The sequence below is a fragment of the Elephas maximus genome, chromosome 19, assembly GCF_024166365.1.
Source record: "Elephas maximus indicus isolate mEleMax1 chromosome 19, mEleMax1 primary haplotype, whole genome shotgun sequence".
NCBI classification, from domain to species: Eukaryota; Metazoa; Chordata; class Mammalia; order Proboscidea; family Elephantidae; genus Elephas; species Elephas maximus.
The window spans coordinates 67,304,761-67,324,685 of record NC_064837.1 but is presented as its reverse complement, the minus strand read 5'-3'; the positions used below and the strand labels follow the sequence as shown (position 1 = coordinate 67,324,685).

General features: G+C 52.2%; 1 protein-coding gene across 1 annotated transcript in view; it reads right to left on the bottom strand.

Moving 5' to 3' along the window:
* Positions 1 to 1,531: 1,531 nt before the first annotated feature.
* The window catches only part of SEC14L1 (SEC14 like lipid binding 1), a 67,766-nt gene continuing 49,372 nt past the window's right edge, over positions 1,532 to 19,925 (bottom strand). Inside the window, exons 8-16 of the mRNA XM_049858922.1 lie at positions 19,028 to 19,217; positions 16,151 to 16,239; positions 12,975 to 13,045; positions 11,694 to 11,865; positions 10,610 to 10,744; positions 8,853 to 8,987; positions 6,407 to 6,658; positions 5,037 to 5,215; positions 1,532 to 3,756 (exon numbers count right to left, since the gene is read on the bottom strand). Coding sequence (XP_049714879.1) covers positions 3,651 to 3,756; positions 5,037 to 5,215; positions 6,407 to 6,658; positions 8,853 to 8,987; positions 10,610 to 10,744; positions 11,694 to 11,865; positions 12,975 to 13,045; positions 16,151 to 16,239; positions 19,028 to 19,217 — 1,329 coding nt within the window. The 3' untranslated portion in view covers positions 1,532 to 3,650. The remainder of the gene's footprint in view (positions 3,757 to 5,036; positions 5,216 to 6,406; positions 6,659 to 8,852; positions 8,988 to 10,609; positions 10,745 to 11,693; positions 11,866 to 12,974; positions 13,046 to 16,150; positions 16,240 to 19,027; positions 19,218 to 19,925) is intronic.

Sequence of the window (19,925 nt, the reverse complement as noted above, 5' to 3'; positions counted from 1 at the left end):
GGAGGGCCTAGCACTGCACCCGCGAAGTGTTCTGGCAGCCAGGACAACAGTCCCTCGAGAGAGCTTGCTCCCCCTATTTCGTGGAACAGTGACAGCAAGTGAGATGGTGGGACGTTACAGCGTTGGACGTGGCCACCTCCGTTTATGGGGAGAGGCCAGGGCTTGGGGAGCTGACCGGCGGCCCAGGTCCTACAGCCAGCTGGGCTCACAGCGTGCCCCGGCCTGGCCCAGCACTGCACCCACGTGTGACCGGGAACAGCCCCTCCTCTGGGCTCAGTTCCTCAGCTGTACATCAAGGGGCCTGAACTAGAGCATGGCTAAGCTTTTCTTCCAGTTTTAAAGGCCTGCAATTTTACTCTGGAGCCCTGGTGGCGCACTGGTTAAGAGCTTGGCTGTTAACCAAAAGGTCAGCAGTTCGAATCCACCAGCAGCTCCTTGGAAACCCTATGGGGCAGTTCTACTTTGTCCTGTAGGGTCACTATGAGTTGGAATTTTATTCTACAATTGGAAAGATAAACCTATGGATGGGGGAAAACGCACACACACACACCAAGAAGAGATGATTCCAGATGAAACCGTCTTGTCAAGTCCTGGACTGTGGCACACAGCCGTTTGGAGGGGAACTCTCTCTCAGGCGCCAGCTCCAGGCTGAGCTGCAGGGAGCAACGGCGTCATCATCACAGAGCTCCATCATGGTGAGGGACACTGCGTGTCTCTGACGCAGACTCCAGGTGGCGCCAAGGGAGGCACCACCTTCAGCAGAACTGAGAAGAAGGGCTCCCCACTCCGGGGCTGCAAAAAGCAAAAAACCAAACCCACTGCCTTTGAGTCGATTCTGACTCATAGCTGGGGCTGCAGTTCGGTTTAATTCTCTTCCTACAGCATGGGGTGGGTGGGACGCTGTCAGGTGAGGGGCGAGCTGGCCTTGCAGGTGGGAAGGAGCAGGGCTCTGCAGTCAGACGAGGTTTAGATCTCAGCTCTGACTGAAGCTGCCAGGGCCTGCCCCTCTCTGTAGCTGGGCTGAGTCTTTGTCCTGACTCTATACCTAGGAAATGGAGCCCCTGGGTGTTGTAAACGGTTAGTGGGCTCAGCTGCTAACCAGAAGGTTGATAGTTCAAGTCCACCAGTGGCACCTTGGAAGAAATGCCTGGCGATCTACTTCCAAAAAATCAGCCACTGAAAACCCCACGGAGCACAGTTCTACTCTGACACACAGGGGGTTGCCAGGAGTCGGCGTCAGCTCCACAGCACCTGCTGGGGGCTGTGGCTTCCTGGGAAAGGACCCAAGCTTCCAGGCCCGAGAGCGTTCTAAAGAGGGAACGGGCAGCACTGTCCTCTCCTTTGCTTCTGGCTCTGGGTCCTGGTAACGGAGATCATACACCCAAAGGTCGGCACCTCCACCTCAAACTCATTCACTGGGGCTGCAGGGCGGTGTCACCCCGGTTCTACCATCAGCACCTCTGCCTCAAACTCATTCATTCACTGGGGCTGCAGGGCGGTGTCACCCCGGTTCTGCCACTACAGGGTGTGCTCAAAGAGACACGCTTTTCTTTAAACAGTTCACATTTATTATGGATTACAATAAAAAAATCTTTTAAAGACTATCAGTATTGTATTACCAAGAGTGAGGTAATAAGTATACAAAACATTTACAGTTTGATATGCAAATAGTGAGCAGAGGGCGGAGAGAGAATGAAGACATTAGTTACAGAGTGGGGGAAACCAAGACTCCTCCGTGCCCTGCCGGGAGAAAGGGACAGCCCATGGTTATGGGGTGGCAGGTACGGCCAGGAGAGACAAAGAACAAACCGCAGAGCCGGTCAGGTGACCCCACCCCTTCACAGAGAGAACGAGGTGGCACTTCACTCCTGAGAAAACCCTGTAAGCGTCTGCGCAGTATGTGCTTTCAATGAAAGACTCATTAAACTCTTTGGGGACAAAACAGTGCCACTTTTCTATCAGCTTAACGAAATTACATCTCCAGCCTGGGGTGGGGGAGGGGCTGCATCTCAGAGAGGTCTACAAACACCTTTGGGCAGATGGGGACTGTTGAGTGAAGGGTTTTCTTTGCAGCTGTCAGCAAAGTCGCCATCTGAGACACAGAGAAAGAGACAAGGAGAAAGAAGGGACTGTCTTCAGACCCTCACAGTCTGGAAACAGGAAGCCGTCTGGACCCAGCACAGATACATTCTGTCACCCTGCCATGCTTTCTGGAACAGGCGTCTGGCACTCAGAAGGAAACGCAGAGCTACGGCCAGGAGGCAGCAGCCCGAGGCAGGCGGCGGCCCGAGCTGGCCTCCACGGCGGGGAGCCGACGCTGAGGGGCCAGGGCTCCTGGGCCGCCTGTTCCGTGTCTGCCCCAGCCTTCTGACACCTCCCCATGGGACACACCCACTCTCTCCATCACAGGCCACCCAGCCACGGAAACAGAGTGGTTCTGATACTGCCAGCCTGGGTGTACCTGCCTGTCACAGAGGGTGGCCCTGCTGCACACAGACCCACCCTGTGCTGCTGCAAGGACCACTCGCCGGGAGCCCGCTTTTCCACATAACAAGCTGCGAAGGGGACCTTCGCAATCCGGAACCAAAAGGAAAAACAAAAGGCAAACTCATCCCATACTCTGATTTGCTTCCGTGAAGAATCCTTTGCTCCACGAACAAAACTTCTATCCCCACCACCCACGCCTGGCTGCCTCACGCGCACACGCACACCCACCCACATACTAAGGAGCAAAGCTCCCACAGGCCTTATGCTACCCCGACCGGCAACAAGTGAGAAAGCTGAAGGGGTACAAGGAGCATGGACCTTGGTTTTCTAACTACTCTTCTAGAAGGACCGCCTGGGCTGGATGACATGAAGCTCCCAGGGACACGGGGAGATAAACACCGATGAGGAAGGAGGGAAAAAACCCTCCACCCATGTTCATGTGCCGAGAAACCCTGCTCTGAAAAGTGTGAAAAACATTTGTAAAGGAGGACACAGACAACAGTGGCTAAGGATGGTGGCGTGTTCCTTCGAGTCCCTGGGGGACCCCTTGGGTCCGCCAGGCCCACCAGCACAGCTTCAGGATGGCAGTGGGTCAGCCAGAGCAGGGTGGCGCTCCCTGCAGCTGCTTCTGAGTCCTGTGGAGTTACAGTGTCTGTTTCGGGGAAGGGGCCCTTGAGGGCTGTCGCTCAATCCACACAACCTCTTGTTCTGAACACGGCAGGGAAGGACATGAAGGCTGGAGAGGTTTACGGGACACAGGACACAGGTGCAGCTTTCTGTTCCCCATAAGGAGCTGGCCTCGGCTCTGAGGAGGCTACAAAAACCCATCTGCTACTGTACAAACAGGTGGGTGGAGTTTCCTGGAAAAATTTTTTTTGCATCAACATATGAGACAAAAATCAGTCTCTTAATTGGAATATAAACTACTTTCCTCTCAAGACAGCCCTTGTGCTCTGGTTTGATTCTGCGCACACTGCATACAAAATCTATGGCTATTGAGTTAGAGTCAGGGTGAGAGTTAAAACTACCTGTCGAGAGAGCTTCGGGATCACACGACTAGTTTACCATCTGGAGACTAGTTTGCTATCTAGAGGGTGAGCGGTGTCTGCGGTCACCCAGGCAGGCGGAGCCGGCATCCCGCGGAGCGCCATCCCCTCGCTGCACTACCTGGAAACCGTGGAGCTGGAGTGGGACTGGCTGGAGGAAGTGGTGGCGGCACTCAGCTGCGAGAACCCGCTGTGGCTGGACTCCAGGCTGGTCATGGAGCCCCTGGAACAACGCGGGGAACAGAGAGTCAGCTCGGGCACCGCAGTCTCAGAAACAGCCCACCTTCCACCCCACCACTCGACTGGGCCCTCTGCGGCCTTCCACCCTGCAGCTCAACCTGGCTCTCTGCAGCCTTTGAACCACTGCTAAACCAGGCCTCTCCACACCCTCCTAGGACAATCTGCGCCATGTGGCTATGTGTTACTTGGCTTCCCTCAGGGCCAGCTCAGTGAAGAGGGGTCTGAGTGTCACCTGAGGTAGTACGTCCCCCTGCCTTTCACACAAATCCCATCGTGAACTGAACAGGGGCAAAGCCTACCCATCTCTCCCCTACACGTGCAGTCAGAGCCAGTGAGGGACCCGAGGCTCCTCCCTGCCTGTCCTCAGACCCACTGCCGCCCTGCTCCCACCCAGCACAGGACCCTCAGGCCCACTGCAGCTCTGCTCCCACAACACAGGGCCCCTCAGGCCCACTGCCGTCCTGTTCCCATGACACCACAGGGCCCTCAGACCCACTGCCGCCCTGCTCCCATGGCACAGGGCCCTCAGACCCACTGCCGCCCTGTTCCCACAACATAGGCCCCTCAGACCCACTGCCAGTCTGCTCCCATGGCACAGGGCCCTCAGACCCACTGAAGCCCTGGTCCCACCCAGCACAGGGCCCTCAGACCCACTGCGGCCCTGCTCCCGCCCAGCACGGGGCCCTCAGAACCAGCACCGCCCTGCTCCCATCAAGCAGGGGGTGCCTCAGACCCACTGCCGCCCTGCTCCTACCCAGCATGGCCCCTCAGACCCACTGCAGCCCTGCTCCCACCCAGCACAGCCCCCTCAGACCCACTGAAGCCCTCCTCCTACCCAGCACAGGCCCCTCAGACCCACTGAAGCTCTGCTCCCACCCAGCACAGGCCCCTCAGACCCACTGCCGCCCTCTTCCAACAGCACAGGCCCTCAGACTCACTGCTGCCCTACTCCCACCCAGCATGGCCCCTCAAACCCACTGCCGCCCTGCTCCCATCCAGCACAGGCCCCTCAGACCCACTGCAGCCTTGCTCCTACCCAGCACAGGCCCCTCAGACCCACTGCAGACCTGCTCCAACAGCACAGGCCCTCAGACCCACTGCTGCCCTGCTCCCGCTCAGCACAGGGCCGCTGCACACCCACTTGTGCAGCCTCCACCCTGGCATAAGGGCCCCGCACGCACCCACTTGTGTAGCCCCCACCCCAGGATGGGGGGACCCCCGTACACCCCTCGGGCAGCCTCCGCCACGGCAAGGGAGCTGTACCTGAAGTCGGCAGAGCCAATAAGCTCCGTGTAGTACATCACTTTGCACTTGTGCGAGGACACCTGCAGGGAGGCCAGCACGTCGTCCACCCGCGGCAGGTTGGTGGCGGCACACGCGGGCATGCTGTGGAACCTCCACTGCAAGATGTAGAAGCCTGGCCACCGCGTAACGTGGGAGCCCTGGGGACAACAAGGCAGTACCGCTGAGCAGGACTGGTCTCCTGAGGTCCCGCCCTTGGGGGCCAGTCCTCAGTGAGGTGCGGGAGGCCGCAGGGGGAGGCTCAGTGCCTCCCTCAGACACCTGCTGCCTCGAGGGCACATGAAGCCTGTACGCAGGCCACGAGGCTGTGGAGAGAAAGGCCTGGGCAGGGGCACTCTGACCACTCTCAGGTCAGCACAGGTGACCTGGACTGGCAATGTTCTACCTCCATGATTTCCCGGGGGCCCCCTGGGCAGAAAGCACGTCAGCCTACCACGAACACCAACCTGAAGGTGACCTGCCCACCACGTCTGGGAGTAAGGACTGCGGATCAGGTCTACCATTCTTAACTCTGCCCTTCAGACCAGCGCCACTGACAGGCCCGTCCTCGAGCTGCGACGGCAGCACCATGGCCTCTCCTGCAAAGGCCAGGAGCTCCTGGAGAGCAGCTAAAACAGAAGCACCCGCCTGTTGCTGTCAAGTTAGTTCTGACTCATAGCGACCCTAAAGGACAAGGTAGAACTGTCCCGTAGGGTTTCCAAGGCTGGAATCCATACAGGAGCAGACTGCCACATCTTTCTCCCACGGAGCGGCTGGTAGGTTCGAACCACCGACCTTTTGGTTGGCAGTCAAGCGCTTTAACCACTGTGCCACCAGGGCCCCTTATGAGGAGCACAAGCACTCAAAAATAACTGGCCTGAATTGTCAAAATGAACTGACAGCTCATTTCTGAGTAAATTAGAACATCCACTAATGACAACTAATAGCCCTAAGCACTTGCTTCCTGTGCTTCTATTTAGGGCGCCCATCCCCTGAAGGAGGTGAACATGACATGGCCCCACTGTCTTGGCGGGAGACTGCTGAGGCCCAGCTGTGTGTGCTCAGAATACACTGCCTTCCTCTCACACACCCGCTTATGGAAATAATTCTGGGGGAGCTGACACACTCGGACAGAAGTCACGGGTTCTGTCTGAAGCCACGGCTGAGACTGGAGTACTTTTTCTTCTAAGTCTGGTTTGGCTTCCTGAGTGACCCTGAGTCAAGAAGCATGACTGCACCAGGCACACCTAACTGCTCTTCCCCAGACAGATGGCGCCTGGGAGGCTACACGGGGCAGGAGTGACTCAGGACAGGACAGCCGGCTGCAGGGGAGTGGGGTAAGGGGGTTTCACCTGGACGCTCTCTCCCTCTTTGCAGATGAGTGGCGATTCCACCATGCTGTAGTCGCGGCCTAGCTGCCAGACCTTGTCTATGAGCTGCACGTTGTTCCCTCCAGGTGAGGTCAGGCCGTGGGTGCCCAGGGAGTCCTTCTTGGGGGGCTGGGGTGACCTCTTAGAGTGGTAGATGTTGAAGACAATGTCCCCTTTGCACACGTCAAAGTCCCAGGTGATCACTGAAGAGGCGTCCACGATCTGGATGAGAATCTAGAGAAAGGCACTCTGTCAGCCAACCGAGAGCCGGCCAAGACTTCCAGCTCAGGGCCCAGCCTGGGACTTTCATGCAGCTTTCTGATCCTGCTGGGGGTATGGCTGCGGGGGGAGGAAAATGGGGTGGCTACGATCAGCGGATCCCGACTCAGAGTCACGATTCTGCCAGCCAGGTCCCCCCCGCCTCCTTCACTCCTCCACCTCGTGGCTCCTGCTACTGCACACCACGTGCGGCACATTGTTACCCACACCTGCGCACACGACTCCCAACACTAGGGGCCTGGGACGTGCCACGTGCCTCAGTACTACAAGGCTGCAGCCGTGCAGGCCTGCGCAGGGTGGTCCCACACGTTGCCTTAGACTGCAGTGCTCAGGGAGGGTCGGGGAGGTGCAGCCGCACAGGGCCGGGAAGAGCAGGAGGAAGCGCCCTGAGCCAGGGCCGGTATGAGTTGAGGAAGCCAGCCTCCGAGCAGGCCTGAACGATGTGCGAAGAGAGCCCAGGCTGGTGGAGGCACGGACACAGGGCAGGGGCACACCCAGCGTCGAGGGCCCTTCTAAAACCTCAACTACATCCTGTGAGGTTAAGTTTCAAAAGACGGCTGTGGGAGCAAGGGGTGTGAGAATGAAAACCAGCTGTAAGAAGTGGTGTGAGCACCAAAAGGTTCTGGCCTGCCTGAGCGACAGCTGCCGCAGGCCCGCCGCCCCTTCCTCTCGGCAGGACTCTGCGGCCTGATCTTTAGTGCCTCGCTCTCCTGCAAGCCGGGCCCTTTTCAAAGAGGCTAAAAGGTTGGCTCACTGCACGCTGCTACTTGTCACACTAAATCCCAGGGCAGCACGTCCTTACGTAGCAGGTTCAAAGCAGCACCCCGCGAGGGGCCGAGCGGCACGGCCCACTCTCCCTTCAGCCAAGGGCCCCTGGAGGGTTTGCACATGGCCTGAGCCCCCCATGCTGCCAGGCATCCCCCTTCTGTGCCCACAACAGGGACATCTAATCCAGTCTCCATTTTAGGTATGTAACTGTTTGATTTGTGCTTTACCTAATCCCCAAAGCCGAACGGGAATCCTTACTGTTCTAACACAGAAAACTCACCATTCCTACAGACACCTGTGGCATATGGGAAGTGTACTAACCACTAAGCTCTTGAACGGGGACAAGTGCTCCAGTTACCTAATAAAAGGCAACCGAGAACTCCGGCTCCTCAAGCCTGCCCTGCCCCCCGCCCCCCGCAAATAAAAAGGATTGAGGATAGCAATATTCCACAATAACACAAGACCAACACACGCTGTTTTAAAAGGTAAGAAATTAATACAAATAAGCCTCAGGACACAGTTATAACAATCTGAGTCTTTCCCTATGCGATCTATAAATGGGGCACCCCACATCTGTCTCTGCTTGTGCCAACCATAGCAACAGTACTACCTCCATCCACTTGGCCCACAAGTGTCAGGTCGACTGTGCTAGGAGCTGTGCTAGGAGCCATGCCAGCCACTACAAGTGGCAGGTGCCAGAGCTAGGCAGCTATGGCAGGAGGCAACAGGGGTGAGTGCCTGGCCACCACCCTCAGCCTAGGCAAGGCCCATGTTCCCACTGAACACGCCACATTCACAGTGCCACCGTCCTCCTCAACAACTAAGCCACAAACCCTGCCCCAGAGCTAAGGGAAGGTGACCCAGCTGTGAGTCCCCATGCTCCAGGTCACTTACGACACACAGGACAGAGCGTGTACGGAAACACGGAGCACGCTGATGAGCTTGCTTCCCGCTCCACAGACTTGGAAGAAGGGGCAAATTCCTTAAGTTGGAATTACGAAAACTGGCTCAGGGAAAAACAGAAACACCACCAGTTCTCTACAAGCACTAAACACACTGCGTGCGGGAGCTGGAAATGGGCCACGCAAATGAGTCCCGTCACACATGTCTGCTCGGGGTCACCGGTGAGACCAAGGTGAGGGACCAAACATTCTCTCACTCTGACCAAGCACATCTGTTTTCGATCCCGGGAAACACCTGTTCTTCAATGCTGACGTTTACCGCAACTAAATTATCAAGTATAAAAAAAAAATCTAAAACCATAAAAATCACCGGTTCTTCTAGAGGAAACCTCATAAGGAAAAGGCACTGAGGCACCATTTCTCTGAGGGGAGAGAAGTGGCCCCAGACGCCCTGGGTGGCACTTGCGAACGCAGGGTACCTCGTGCGGGGCTCCTTTGAAGACGCTCGCAGACTGGTAGATGGTTTCGGTCCAGAGCTTCAGGTCTTCGTTCTCCAGCTCCTCCGCAGTCCGGTACAGAGACTTGGGGACCAGCCCGCCCTCTGGCACTTCACACTGGAAATCCAAACACACACATGAGAGCTGCGCACACACACTCACCTCTGAGAACCGGCACGCAGGTGGACGTCACTCCTGGTATGCTCAGCTCCTTGAAGCTGGTTAGAGAATAGAAACCCTGACAATGTCACAACACAGTCTTCAAAAACCACTTCAGGACATGTGTTCTGCTTTGAATAAATGAAAATGAGTAGAAGCTGATGTACCCCAGGCTTCCCACCGATATGCATAGGTACCGAGCTCCAGGACTAAAGCTGGTTTACGTGAGAGCTGGTATTTAAACTGCCCCGTAAAGGAAAACAGTCATGCACGGAAAGTTTCACTCTCAGCAGCTACAGGCATTATTTTTATTAGGTGCAATTATAGTCAGGATATATAATCGCTGTGGAAAGCTCCGTGTCTAACCTACATCAAGTGGTTAGTCTCTAACGCTGGCCAAAAAGCAATAAAGGAGAGCTCCTTCTGAATTTGCTTAGTACCGGCTGAGTTGAATCAGAATTTCTACATACCATACATCTCCTAATTGACCTTGATTCAACAATTTAATGCTCAAGTTCGTAAAACCTGAGCGTACCATCAAGCCATGGGAGGTGACTACTCAGGAAATAAACACCCCGTCCTCAGTTCACAGCGGAGCAGGATGGAGAACGTCCCAGCAAGGACCTAACGTTAGAAAAGTCGCAGGCTGGTCAGAGCTGTAAAAGCCTCCGGCCACAGGAAGGCAGAAGAGAACCAGAGCCTCTTTGACGAGAGCCTCTTCGACATCCCCGCAGTCTTGCAAGGCCAGGGTGTGGCGACCCCTTTAATGATGAAAGCTCTTCGCATTCTGACCAGGCCAGCAGGGCGGTCGGTGCACAAAGCAGCCTGACCTGCTGTGAGGCAGGCCTCCTCCTGCTCCCGGGAGCTCAATTCTTCCCGTCAGAACGACAAGGCAACTTCATCACATATAACAAAGCCACTTACAGACGTGGCTTATCTCACAGGCACTTGATCAGTGACAGTCCTGTAATTTAGTTTTTTTTTTGCCCTTGTACTGTGATTATGCCTGCAATTTTCTTAAAGCAGCACTAATGAGCTGAGAGCTGAACTCAAAGTGTTTTTGAAAGTCCCCTAACCATTCAGGAAGACGTGCCTGAAAACCCAATTCGTTAGCTAAACCCAGCATCGACACATCTCGAAAGGACAACTGTAACCTTTACTCCTAAGGGTGACCAGAGGTCTTGTCTGTAACAGGAAGCAGACACAGGAGGCAGTGGAGAACGCCAGGTCCTGTGGCTCAGAGCTGCTGCGGCCCACGGAGCCCTGTCCCAGGCTGCTGCTGCACACTTGCGTGCCCTTGACCCCAAGTCAGGGCACTGTCCCCGGCACCCCAAGGTCCTCAGGGCACTCACCTCTTCTGATTCCTTTATACCAACACAGAATGTAAAAGTGGAGGCATTGACATGATTACTCAGCAATTCAATATATTAAAAAAAAAAATTACATAAAAACTCAGTTTCTATGGAGCTTATTCCTGGATCAGAGAGACAACAGCCACAAAACTACCACAAAGCAAACCGAACATGAAGGGTGTTTGTGCAGACCAGCACCCGACCCCTTTCAGCAGCCTCCGTACGCACCATGCACTCTCCGCTCAGGAAATCTGGGATGATCTCTCTGTCGATGTAGTCCAGCAGGCCGCCAGGACCCTGGTAGTCATTTCCCGCATAAATAAGGAACTTCCTTCTGGTGTTGTCGTCAATGAACGGACTAACCTGGAGTCACAGGAAAGACACTGGTCATGTCTGCTTTGCCAACTGGTTTTCAGAGACAAATGACACTGTGATAGATGAGTGGGCGATGGGGGTGAGAAGGGCACTTGAGCTTGAGACACGGGTTCTGTAAAGTCCATTTGCAGGACATTAGGACGTTCAGAAAAAACGTGGGTTTCTCTGTTAAACACATTTTCTATCCTTCCACATTTACTTTGTTTTTTCCTAACTAGTTAAGACTTGTTGTATGTCATCAAGCAGACTCTGACTCATAGCGACCCTGAAGGACACAGGAGAACTGCCCCACAGGCTTTCTGAGGCTGTAATCTTTACAGGAGCAGATCACCAGCTCTTTCTCCTTTGAAGCCACTGTGTGGGTTTGAACTGCCAACCTTCCGGTTAGCAGCCAAGCACCGAACCACTGCACCACCAGGGCTCCTTATGGTCACAGATTTACGTATACAAATGTACATAGTCACTGCCAACAGCATCTGTATGTACCAGCATCCAGAGCTCGAGGGACACCCGGGGGGCACATAACACATGGCATCTGCACACACCAGAGTCCAGAGCTCGGGGGAGACCTGGGGGGCAGGTAACACATAACGTCTGCACACACCTGTGTCCAGAGCTCGGGGGACACCTAGGGGGCAGGTAACACATGGTGTCTGCACGCACCAGCGTCCAGAGCACGGGGAACACATGGGGGATTTGCACGCACCAGCATCCAGCGCTTGGGGGACACCTGGGGGGCAGGTAACACGTGGCATCTGCACACACCAGCATCCAGGGCATGGGGAACACACGGGGGATTTGCACGCACCAGCGTCCAGAGCACGGGGAACACGCGGGGGATTTGCACGCACCAGCGTCCAGAGCACGGGGAACACACGGGGGATTTGCATGCACCAGCATCCAGAGCACGGGGAACACGCGGGGGATTTGCACGCACCAGCGTCCAGAGCACTGGGAATACGCGGGGGGCACGCAGGATGAGGAGGCGGCCCAGTGTCTCGGGGTAGTTGGCCTCCACCACCTCAATGATGCGCAACAGGGCTTTGACGCCGGGTCTCCACAGGTGGCGCATGTTTAGTCCTTCCAGGTCCACCAGGCAGGTCCACGAGCTGCGGGGTTACAGAGCAGTGTGTCACTCAGGATACGGCATGAGTGGCACACGGTGTCTTGTATTTCACCTTTTCTTTTTGAAATCATAAAACAGTCATTTACATCCGGTTCCATCTAGTTTTGTGGAACTGCAGTTTCATGAACTGTGTGCATAGCTCCTGTGTTATCTACTCCTATAAAGCACAGAGGACCAGAACCCATCACCCATCACCCAAAGGCCTCTCAGTGAGAGGTGCTCAGTGATCCAGCAAGGAGAGTGATTTGTGTCATCCTTCACACTTAAGTCACGTCTCCTGGTCCACTGCCAACAAGGCGCACACCTGGCATTTAACACGCAGTGCAACTGAGCCGCAATACGCTGTTGTTGTTAGGTGCCGTCGAGTCAGTTCCAACTCATAGTGACCCTACACACAACAGAACGGAACACCACCCGGTCCTGAGCCATCCTTACAATCATTGTTATGTTTGAGCTCATTGTTGCAGCCACTGTGTCAATCCACCTTGTTGAGGGTCTTCCTCTTTTACTAGCAATACGCTAGTCTTCATCAAAGAGTTACTGCCCTATGAATGGGTGGTTCTCTTTTCTGATATTAAAACAATGTTGCAATAAAGACTCTCTTACAAAAGGTATGAGTATTTAGAATTTTAATACATATTTGTCTTTGGAGCTGGGGAGACAGCAGTGAGCAAATATCTCCGCGCCTTCCTGGGGCCTACGTTCCATGATGCTCTTCTCAGCCTCTGAGTCACTCACGTTTCTACGACAGCTCACCATAATCAGAAGTCTGGTTTGGGAATGCGTGCGCGTGCGCACAGAAACCGACTAGACTGCATCGAAGCCGCAGCCCTGGGTCATGAGGACCATGCAGGCTGACCCGACAACAGGCTGGCCTGCCCGATGCCATGCCAGCACTCCCCAGAGGAGGAAGAAGTACTAGGACCCAGCAGCTGTCCCTCCCATGTGATCGGGTTACAATTTTACCTATTTTCTACCATGTGGAACACTGTGGAAAACAGTAAACTTTCAGATTTTGGTTCCAAAATCAACTAGAAACATTTAATTCATATTCTCAAATAAGCCAGAAGCAAATCAAAATTCCACATCTACCTGATAGGTCGACCAAAGACTTTGGTATTTTCTTCACACCGTCTTAGCCCTTCTTCATTTATGGAGAGAACCTATGCATAAAAGGGCCATAAAAATGACCGTGATTAGTCTCAAAGGCTCAGACTGTTGCATCAGGCTGTGAAAAAGAGTGACATTAACACGGCATATTGCAGGTAGGCATGTAAACCCCAAAAATCATGTATTTAGATTTTCTGCCATATTCACGTACACAAAGCGTATCACCAACAGAATATCTTACTCTGGAAAGAGAATAAACACTATCGCCTACAGCCAAAGTAAGACCCCAAGTAAAGCAACGGTGAGCGACGTCACCAGTGAGCAGGGCAGGGTGTGATCTTTCGGTTTGTCTTCAGGACAAACACATTTGGAACTGAAGATAAGTATCTGCTAAGTGTGAGAACATCTGGATACTACATGCGCCTGCCAGGAGAAAGGGGAGTCTAAGCAAACGCTTAAAGTTCCGCTAAAGAGAGCCCTCCATTTGGATTAGCTAGTCCTTCCCCATAGATGTCGGTCTGTATCTTTATGTGCACACACATTCGCACAGATAAATACGTACACACGCATGTACACTCACACAGTGGGAGGGCTAATAGAATACCCGAAAAAATGTTGGCAGAGGATGTTCTAGGATAAGGAGGTGTAGTTTTCAGTGTTGCTGTTTCTAATTTAAGGACAGTCTTCTTCTGCTGGGGCGGGGGGCGGAGTGGGAGACGGTGCTGCCGGCGCTCACTTGGAGGCTGCACGGGAGGCGGGAGCCTGAAGGCAGGGAGACAGGTGACTCTGGGTGACACTAAGAGCCACCCCCGAAGGAGAGCTAGGCTGGGGTAGTGAGGTGAGGCCATGACTCAGGATCAGCTTCCAAGCAGTCATCCTGAGTGGGTATGTTTTCCTGATGCTTCCATTGTGACTTTTGTGTTGTCTTCTGAAATTTCTGAAATCTCTTAAATATATAAATAGATCTTCCTTTCCAACTACAAAAGCAACACAGGCAGTCCCTGATTGAAGACATGTGCAAGTTATGACAAAGCGTACTTAACAACTGTCTTTTTTTTTTTTTTTGGTACATGTTATCATTAGTAAAGATTATAGTCTTGGAAACCCATGGGGCAGTCTACTCTGTCCTTTAGGGTTGCTCTAAGTCGGAATCGATTTGATGGCAATGGGTAATCTTTATAGAAGCAGACTGCGACATCTTTCTCCCATAGAGTGGCTTGGTGGCTTCAAACCGCCAATCTTTCAGTTAGCAGCCAAGTGCTTAACCAGTGTGCCACCAGGGCTCCTTAAATGAAAGCTAGTGTAGCTACTGAGCCCTGGTGGCTCAGTGGTTAAGAGATCAGCTGCTAACCAAAAGGTCGACAGTTCAAATCCACCAGCCACTTCTTGGAAACCCTATGGGGCAGTTCTACTCTGTCCTACAGGGTCATTGTAAGTCAGAATCGACTCGATGGCAACAGGTTAGTGTAGCTATATTAATACTAGATAAAATACGTTAACCAAAAATTATTAGGGATGGAGAGGATCACTACACAGTGATAAAAAGTTCAATTCACCAGCAAGGTACATCAGTTCTAAACTATCCATTATTTATAGGACAAACAGGCAAATGAGGTAGTATTCGACTAACGTCTGAACTGACTTACGACTCTGTCATTGAAACGGAAACCCGTTGTAAGTCAGGGACCCCCTGTACAAGCTTGTAGTATCAGTCCTCAGCCTAAGAATGCAAAGACGAAGCCAAAGCCCACAACCTCCCCTCACTCTTCCTGGTACAATGGAAACCATTTAGGGTGTGTCTGTGCTCACAAGAATACATGCGGGTATGTGTAAACAGTGCTTTACAAAACAGATACATGCTGGTATGTGTAAACAGTGCTTTACACAGATACACGCGGGTATGTGCAAACAGTGCTTTACAGAGACACACTCGGGTATGCGTAAACAGCGCTTTACACAAACACACGCGGGTATCTGTAAACAGCGCTTTACACAGACACGCGGGTATGTGTACCCAGCGCTTTACAAAGACACACGCGGGTATGTGTACACAGCGCTTTACACAGACACGCGGGTATGTGTACCCAGCGCTTTACACAGACACACGCGGGTATGTGTACACAGCGCTTTACACAGACACACGCGGGTATGTGTACACAGAGCTTTACACAGACACGCGGGTATGTGTACCCAGCGCTTTACACACACACACGCGGGTATGTGTACCCAGCGCTTTACACAGACACACGCGGGTATGTGTACACAGGGCTTTACACAGACACACGCGGGTATGTGTACACAGGGCTTTACACAGACACACGCGGGTATGTGCACCCAGCACTTTACACAGACACACACGGGTATGTGTACACAGTTACATGCGGGTATGTGAAGACACGGTGCTTCGGGTTTTTGTTCTGTAACAACAGTCACGTCACGCACACTGCAACTTGCTTTTTTCACTTAATAACTGAATGTGAGGACCCCTCTTGTCAAGACCAGTATATACAACTTGGTCTTATCAGCTGCATAATTTTTATAGAAGGGCAATATTTTCCAACCACCAACCTATTAATGGACATTCAGACTGTTCCCTTTTCTAGTATTAAAACAGTGTTGCAATGAAGACTCTTTCATACTGGGTAAAAGGCTGAGAATATTGAAATTTTTCGTATCTATTCTTTTTTTTTTTTCCCCAGATTTCTCAAAGAGTGGTGGCGAATAGATTAGTCTCCACTTCCTCACACACTCAGGAGCATGGAACGCATCCCGGCCCTCTGGAGGGCTGAGGCGGCTGAGCCTCTCTTCAGAGGTTCCTGCCCCTGCCTATTTCCTCACCTATAAACTGCTTGTTGAAACCCTGCCAATTTTTTTACTGGGATGTCTCTATCTTAAACTTGCAGAAAATCTTAATATATTAGGAATACTTACCATTTGTCTAGTGGAGTATGTTAAAAATATTATGGGTTATTTTCTGTCTTCTGACTGTGTCTACAGGTAACATTTCCCAGAGAGGTCTTTATACACAACAGTCAAATCCCATCTTCCTCTTAGGAGCTCTCGGTTTCCTAGCTTGTTCAAGGACTTCCCCGACCCCAGGCTTATACAATATCCTCTGATGTCCTAAGGTCCTAACGTCCCTGCAGGGGAGCACTCACGTATCTCAGCAGGGCCTCCTCGCCGAGGGCACGCACCAAGCCTTTGGTGTCCATCTGCCCCAGCCGGAGCACGTAGAGGGGCCGCCCATCTGCAGGGGGGAAGGAAACGCATTGTCAGCACTGAGGCCTCAACAAGAACCTTCAGGAGACTCCAGGTGAGCTTGAAGCTCTTTCCTAAGCTCGCAGGCAGCAACTGACTCCTGTGAGGCGTTCCCACGTTTCCCCCTCAAATTGTAAAAGAAGAGGCAACAAGGAGCAGTGCAGGAGCAGTTCGGCAGGGCCTGGGGAGGGATCCCTGGGGCTGGGGAGGGCTCGATGGGGCTGGGGGAGTGGGGAGCCTGGAGAGAGCTCTCTGGAGCTGGGGAGCTTGCTGGGGCGAGGGGAGCTGAGGCCAGGGGAACTGTGGGCGACAGCAGGGCGCAGTTTCCTCACTTCACCAATCAGGGGTTCAGTGAGCACTTGTTCTCAGTAGCTGGGGAACATCAGATTGGTCACATTTTCTATGCACACTTCTAAATTTTCATTTCTTAAGTTACCAAAAAGTTCACATGAAGATTTTAAAGAAGTCAGCTTCCTTAAATTCCCACCCTAAGGGCTAAGGATAAACGAGGCCTTTGTGGAAATCTTTAAATTCAGTAAACTCTGGCTCTGCTTCTTTATGGCCTGGAGGTCTAATGGATGGAGCCTGAAAGGAACCTAAGTCATCACATAAGCTCCATGCCATCACTGCCTGTTACATAAAAGAGAAAAAGATCCCACTGATCAGAGAGTACCCACAGTCAGCGGTGCCCAGACTCCTGCCACTCAGTGTTCAAGGAGAGTAACAGAAAGAATATGGACTGATCATGTTCCTGAAAAGCAACTACGGCTTGTCTTCTGTTGCTAATGGCGGTCATGTTGTTGTTGTTAGGTGCTGTTGAGTCAGTTTCGATTCACAGCGACCCTATGTACAACAGAACAAAGCACTGCCTAGTCCTGTGCCATCCTCACAACTGTTGTTATGCTTGGGGTCACTGTTGCAGCCACTGTGTCAATCCATCTCGTTGAGGGTCTTCCTCTGTTTTGCTGACCCTCTACATTACCAATCATGATGTCCTTCTCCAGGGCCCAGTCCCTCCTGATAACACGTCCAAGGTATGCGAGACAAAGTCTCGCCATCCTTGCTTCTAAGGAGCATTCTGGTTGTACTTCTTCCAAGACAGATCTGTTTGTTGTTTTGGCAGCCCGTGGTCTAGTCAGTATTCTTCACCAACACCACAATTCAGATACTTCAACCCCTCTTCGGTCTTCCTTATTCATTGTCCAGCTTTCATATGCACACAAGGCAACTGAAAACACCATGGCTTGGGGCAGGCGCACCCTAGTCCTTAAAGTGACATCTGTGCTTTTTTAACTCTTTAAAGAGGTCTTTTGCAGCAGATGTGCCCAGTGCAATACATCCTTTGATTTCTTCACTTCTGCTTCCACAGGCATTGATTGTGGATCCAAGTAAAATGAAATCCTTGACAACGTCAATCTTTTCTCCGTTTATCATGATGTTGCTCATTGGTCCAGGTGGGAGGATTTTTGTTTTCTTTATGTTGAGGTGCAGTCCATACTGAAGGCTGTAGCCTTTCATCTTCATCAGTAAGTGCTTCAAGTCCTCTTCACTTTCAGCAAGCAAGGGTGTGTCATCTGCATAACGCGGGTTGTTAATGAGTCTTAATGGTGGTCATAGGGCCCAATATTCACCTTGTATTACCAGCTGGTGAACTTCACCTCCTAGCAGAGTCTGGCTCCTGATCTGTTCTACTTAAAGCAAAAAATCTTGTTGAAAGGCTGACTCTCCCAAATTTTAATAAGACACATTTGTCAACGTGTTACTACCAAGCTTCACTCTTTCAAGGATCACAAAGTAGAACAAATATAAATATTACATGCTTCCAGTAAAAACTAATAAAGCTAGAATTAACCTAGAGAAATACAAAAGATGAGTCAGAAAAAGAGATGAGTGGGGACTGTCCAGCCCAGAAAGGGCCTGTCATGAAGCAGGAGAGGAAGTGGCCCTATGGTAATCCCTAGGGGCAGGTCCCCAGTGTCTGTGGTCTTCTGTCCACTATCAGGGTTTGAATCAGGAAACGAGAAGCAGATCATGGACAGAGCAGGGTCTCGTGCAGGGCACGATCCATGAAGAATGGAGTAAACTGTGCTTTAAATTCCCCGTTTAAATCATTCTTCATTCTAGGTGTATTATGCCCTAGATTTATGCTTTACTTTCACCCCAAAGCAGAACTGAAGCTCTTTATTGTCTAGATGTCGAAAATCTGGCTAAACATTTTTACAGATACCATAGGGGTTTAGGAAACACAGCGGCGCAGTGGTTAAGAGCTCAGCTACTAACCAAAAGGTCGACAGTTTGAATCCACCAGCTGTTCCTCGGAAAACCCTCTGGGGCAGTTCTACTCTGTCCTATAGGATCGTTATGAGTTGGCACCCACTCGCCGGCAGCGGATTTTTAATGGGTAGGGGCTTCAGTCCCTGAAAAGTCCCTTTACTAGCATGGTACCATGGGAGAAACCCTCCCTCTACGCATTTCAGACCAGACAGGCTTGTTAATAGGGCAAAACATCTCCATTTCACTAAGAAGGGCAGTAAGTAACTAGCCCAGGGGCTACGTGGGCCCTGAGGAAGAAGCAAACACAGGTCTCCTGGGCTGCTCTCTGATATATCCTCACAGCGCGTTAGGGCTGTGGCAGTGGCCACGATGCCTCAGAACAGAAAGGGAAAGACGCACCAACAACTGGTTATAAGTCAGGAAAAGTGGGGCGGTCTTGAGTCTTTATGACCCATCGAGACAGATCGTGATGCAAATTAGACAGTGGCAAGCGCCTGGATCACCTTTGTCATGGTGGTGCCAGCCCCCTGCGTAGTAATCCTGAAGGACCTGCGGAGGGTTCCAGGTGTCCAGAATGTAGTCAACCTGGTGCTGCTTCCGCCAGGTTAAGGACTGGCACAGTATCTCCCTGGCCTTGTCAATGTTGAAGTCCCGAGCGCGTAGGAACCGAAGAATGTGCTCGTCTTTGGGGATCTAGTGAGAGAAAAGACGTTTCTAAGCAATGTCAGAAGTTGCTAAGGGAAGAGAAAAATCAGTTGCTAAGGGAAGACAACCTCCAAACTCCCCCTGCTTAGCGTGAGGGAGCTGCATTCCGCTATTTAAAGTTAGCTGTTACCAGAAAAATTTCACTTAACGCTTTAGAAAACCAGCACTATTAGCTGGAATGACCTTGACGGCACTGCATTTTCGTTTCAGCAGCGTGAAGACATAAAACTATTCTATAAACATCAGCTGTGTCCCTGAGGTCATCTGTGAATATGAGGGTCTGTGCACTTCTCTGTGAATGTATCCTGCATAAATAAAAACGTACAATACAAAAAAGCACTGCTGGTTTTGGTAGGGACGGTGGTGCTGCGAACCTACAGGAACCGTCTAGAGATTCGACAACTGGTGATCAACAGGCCGGCTTCCCTGAATAAAGAACAGCCAAGACTACATCTGCGTCTCTCCAGATCGTGCATCTTTCTCCACGGCCACGCACTCACACACATGCTAAAAGCATGCCATTGGCCCAAGGGGACCAGGAAGGAAGTGTGAGTGTGAGCCTGCTCACCACCCACCCTGGAGAACTCACTGAAAGAGAGTGTGTGACCACTGATGCAGCAGCCTCTCTGCTCAGAAAGGATCACACAGTCAGTCACAGTGACAGGAATGTGAGTTCCGGAGCCCACCACCCACTAG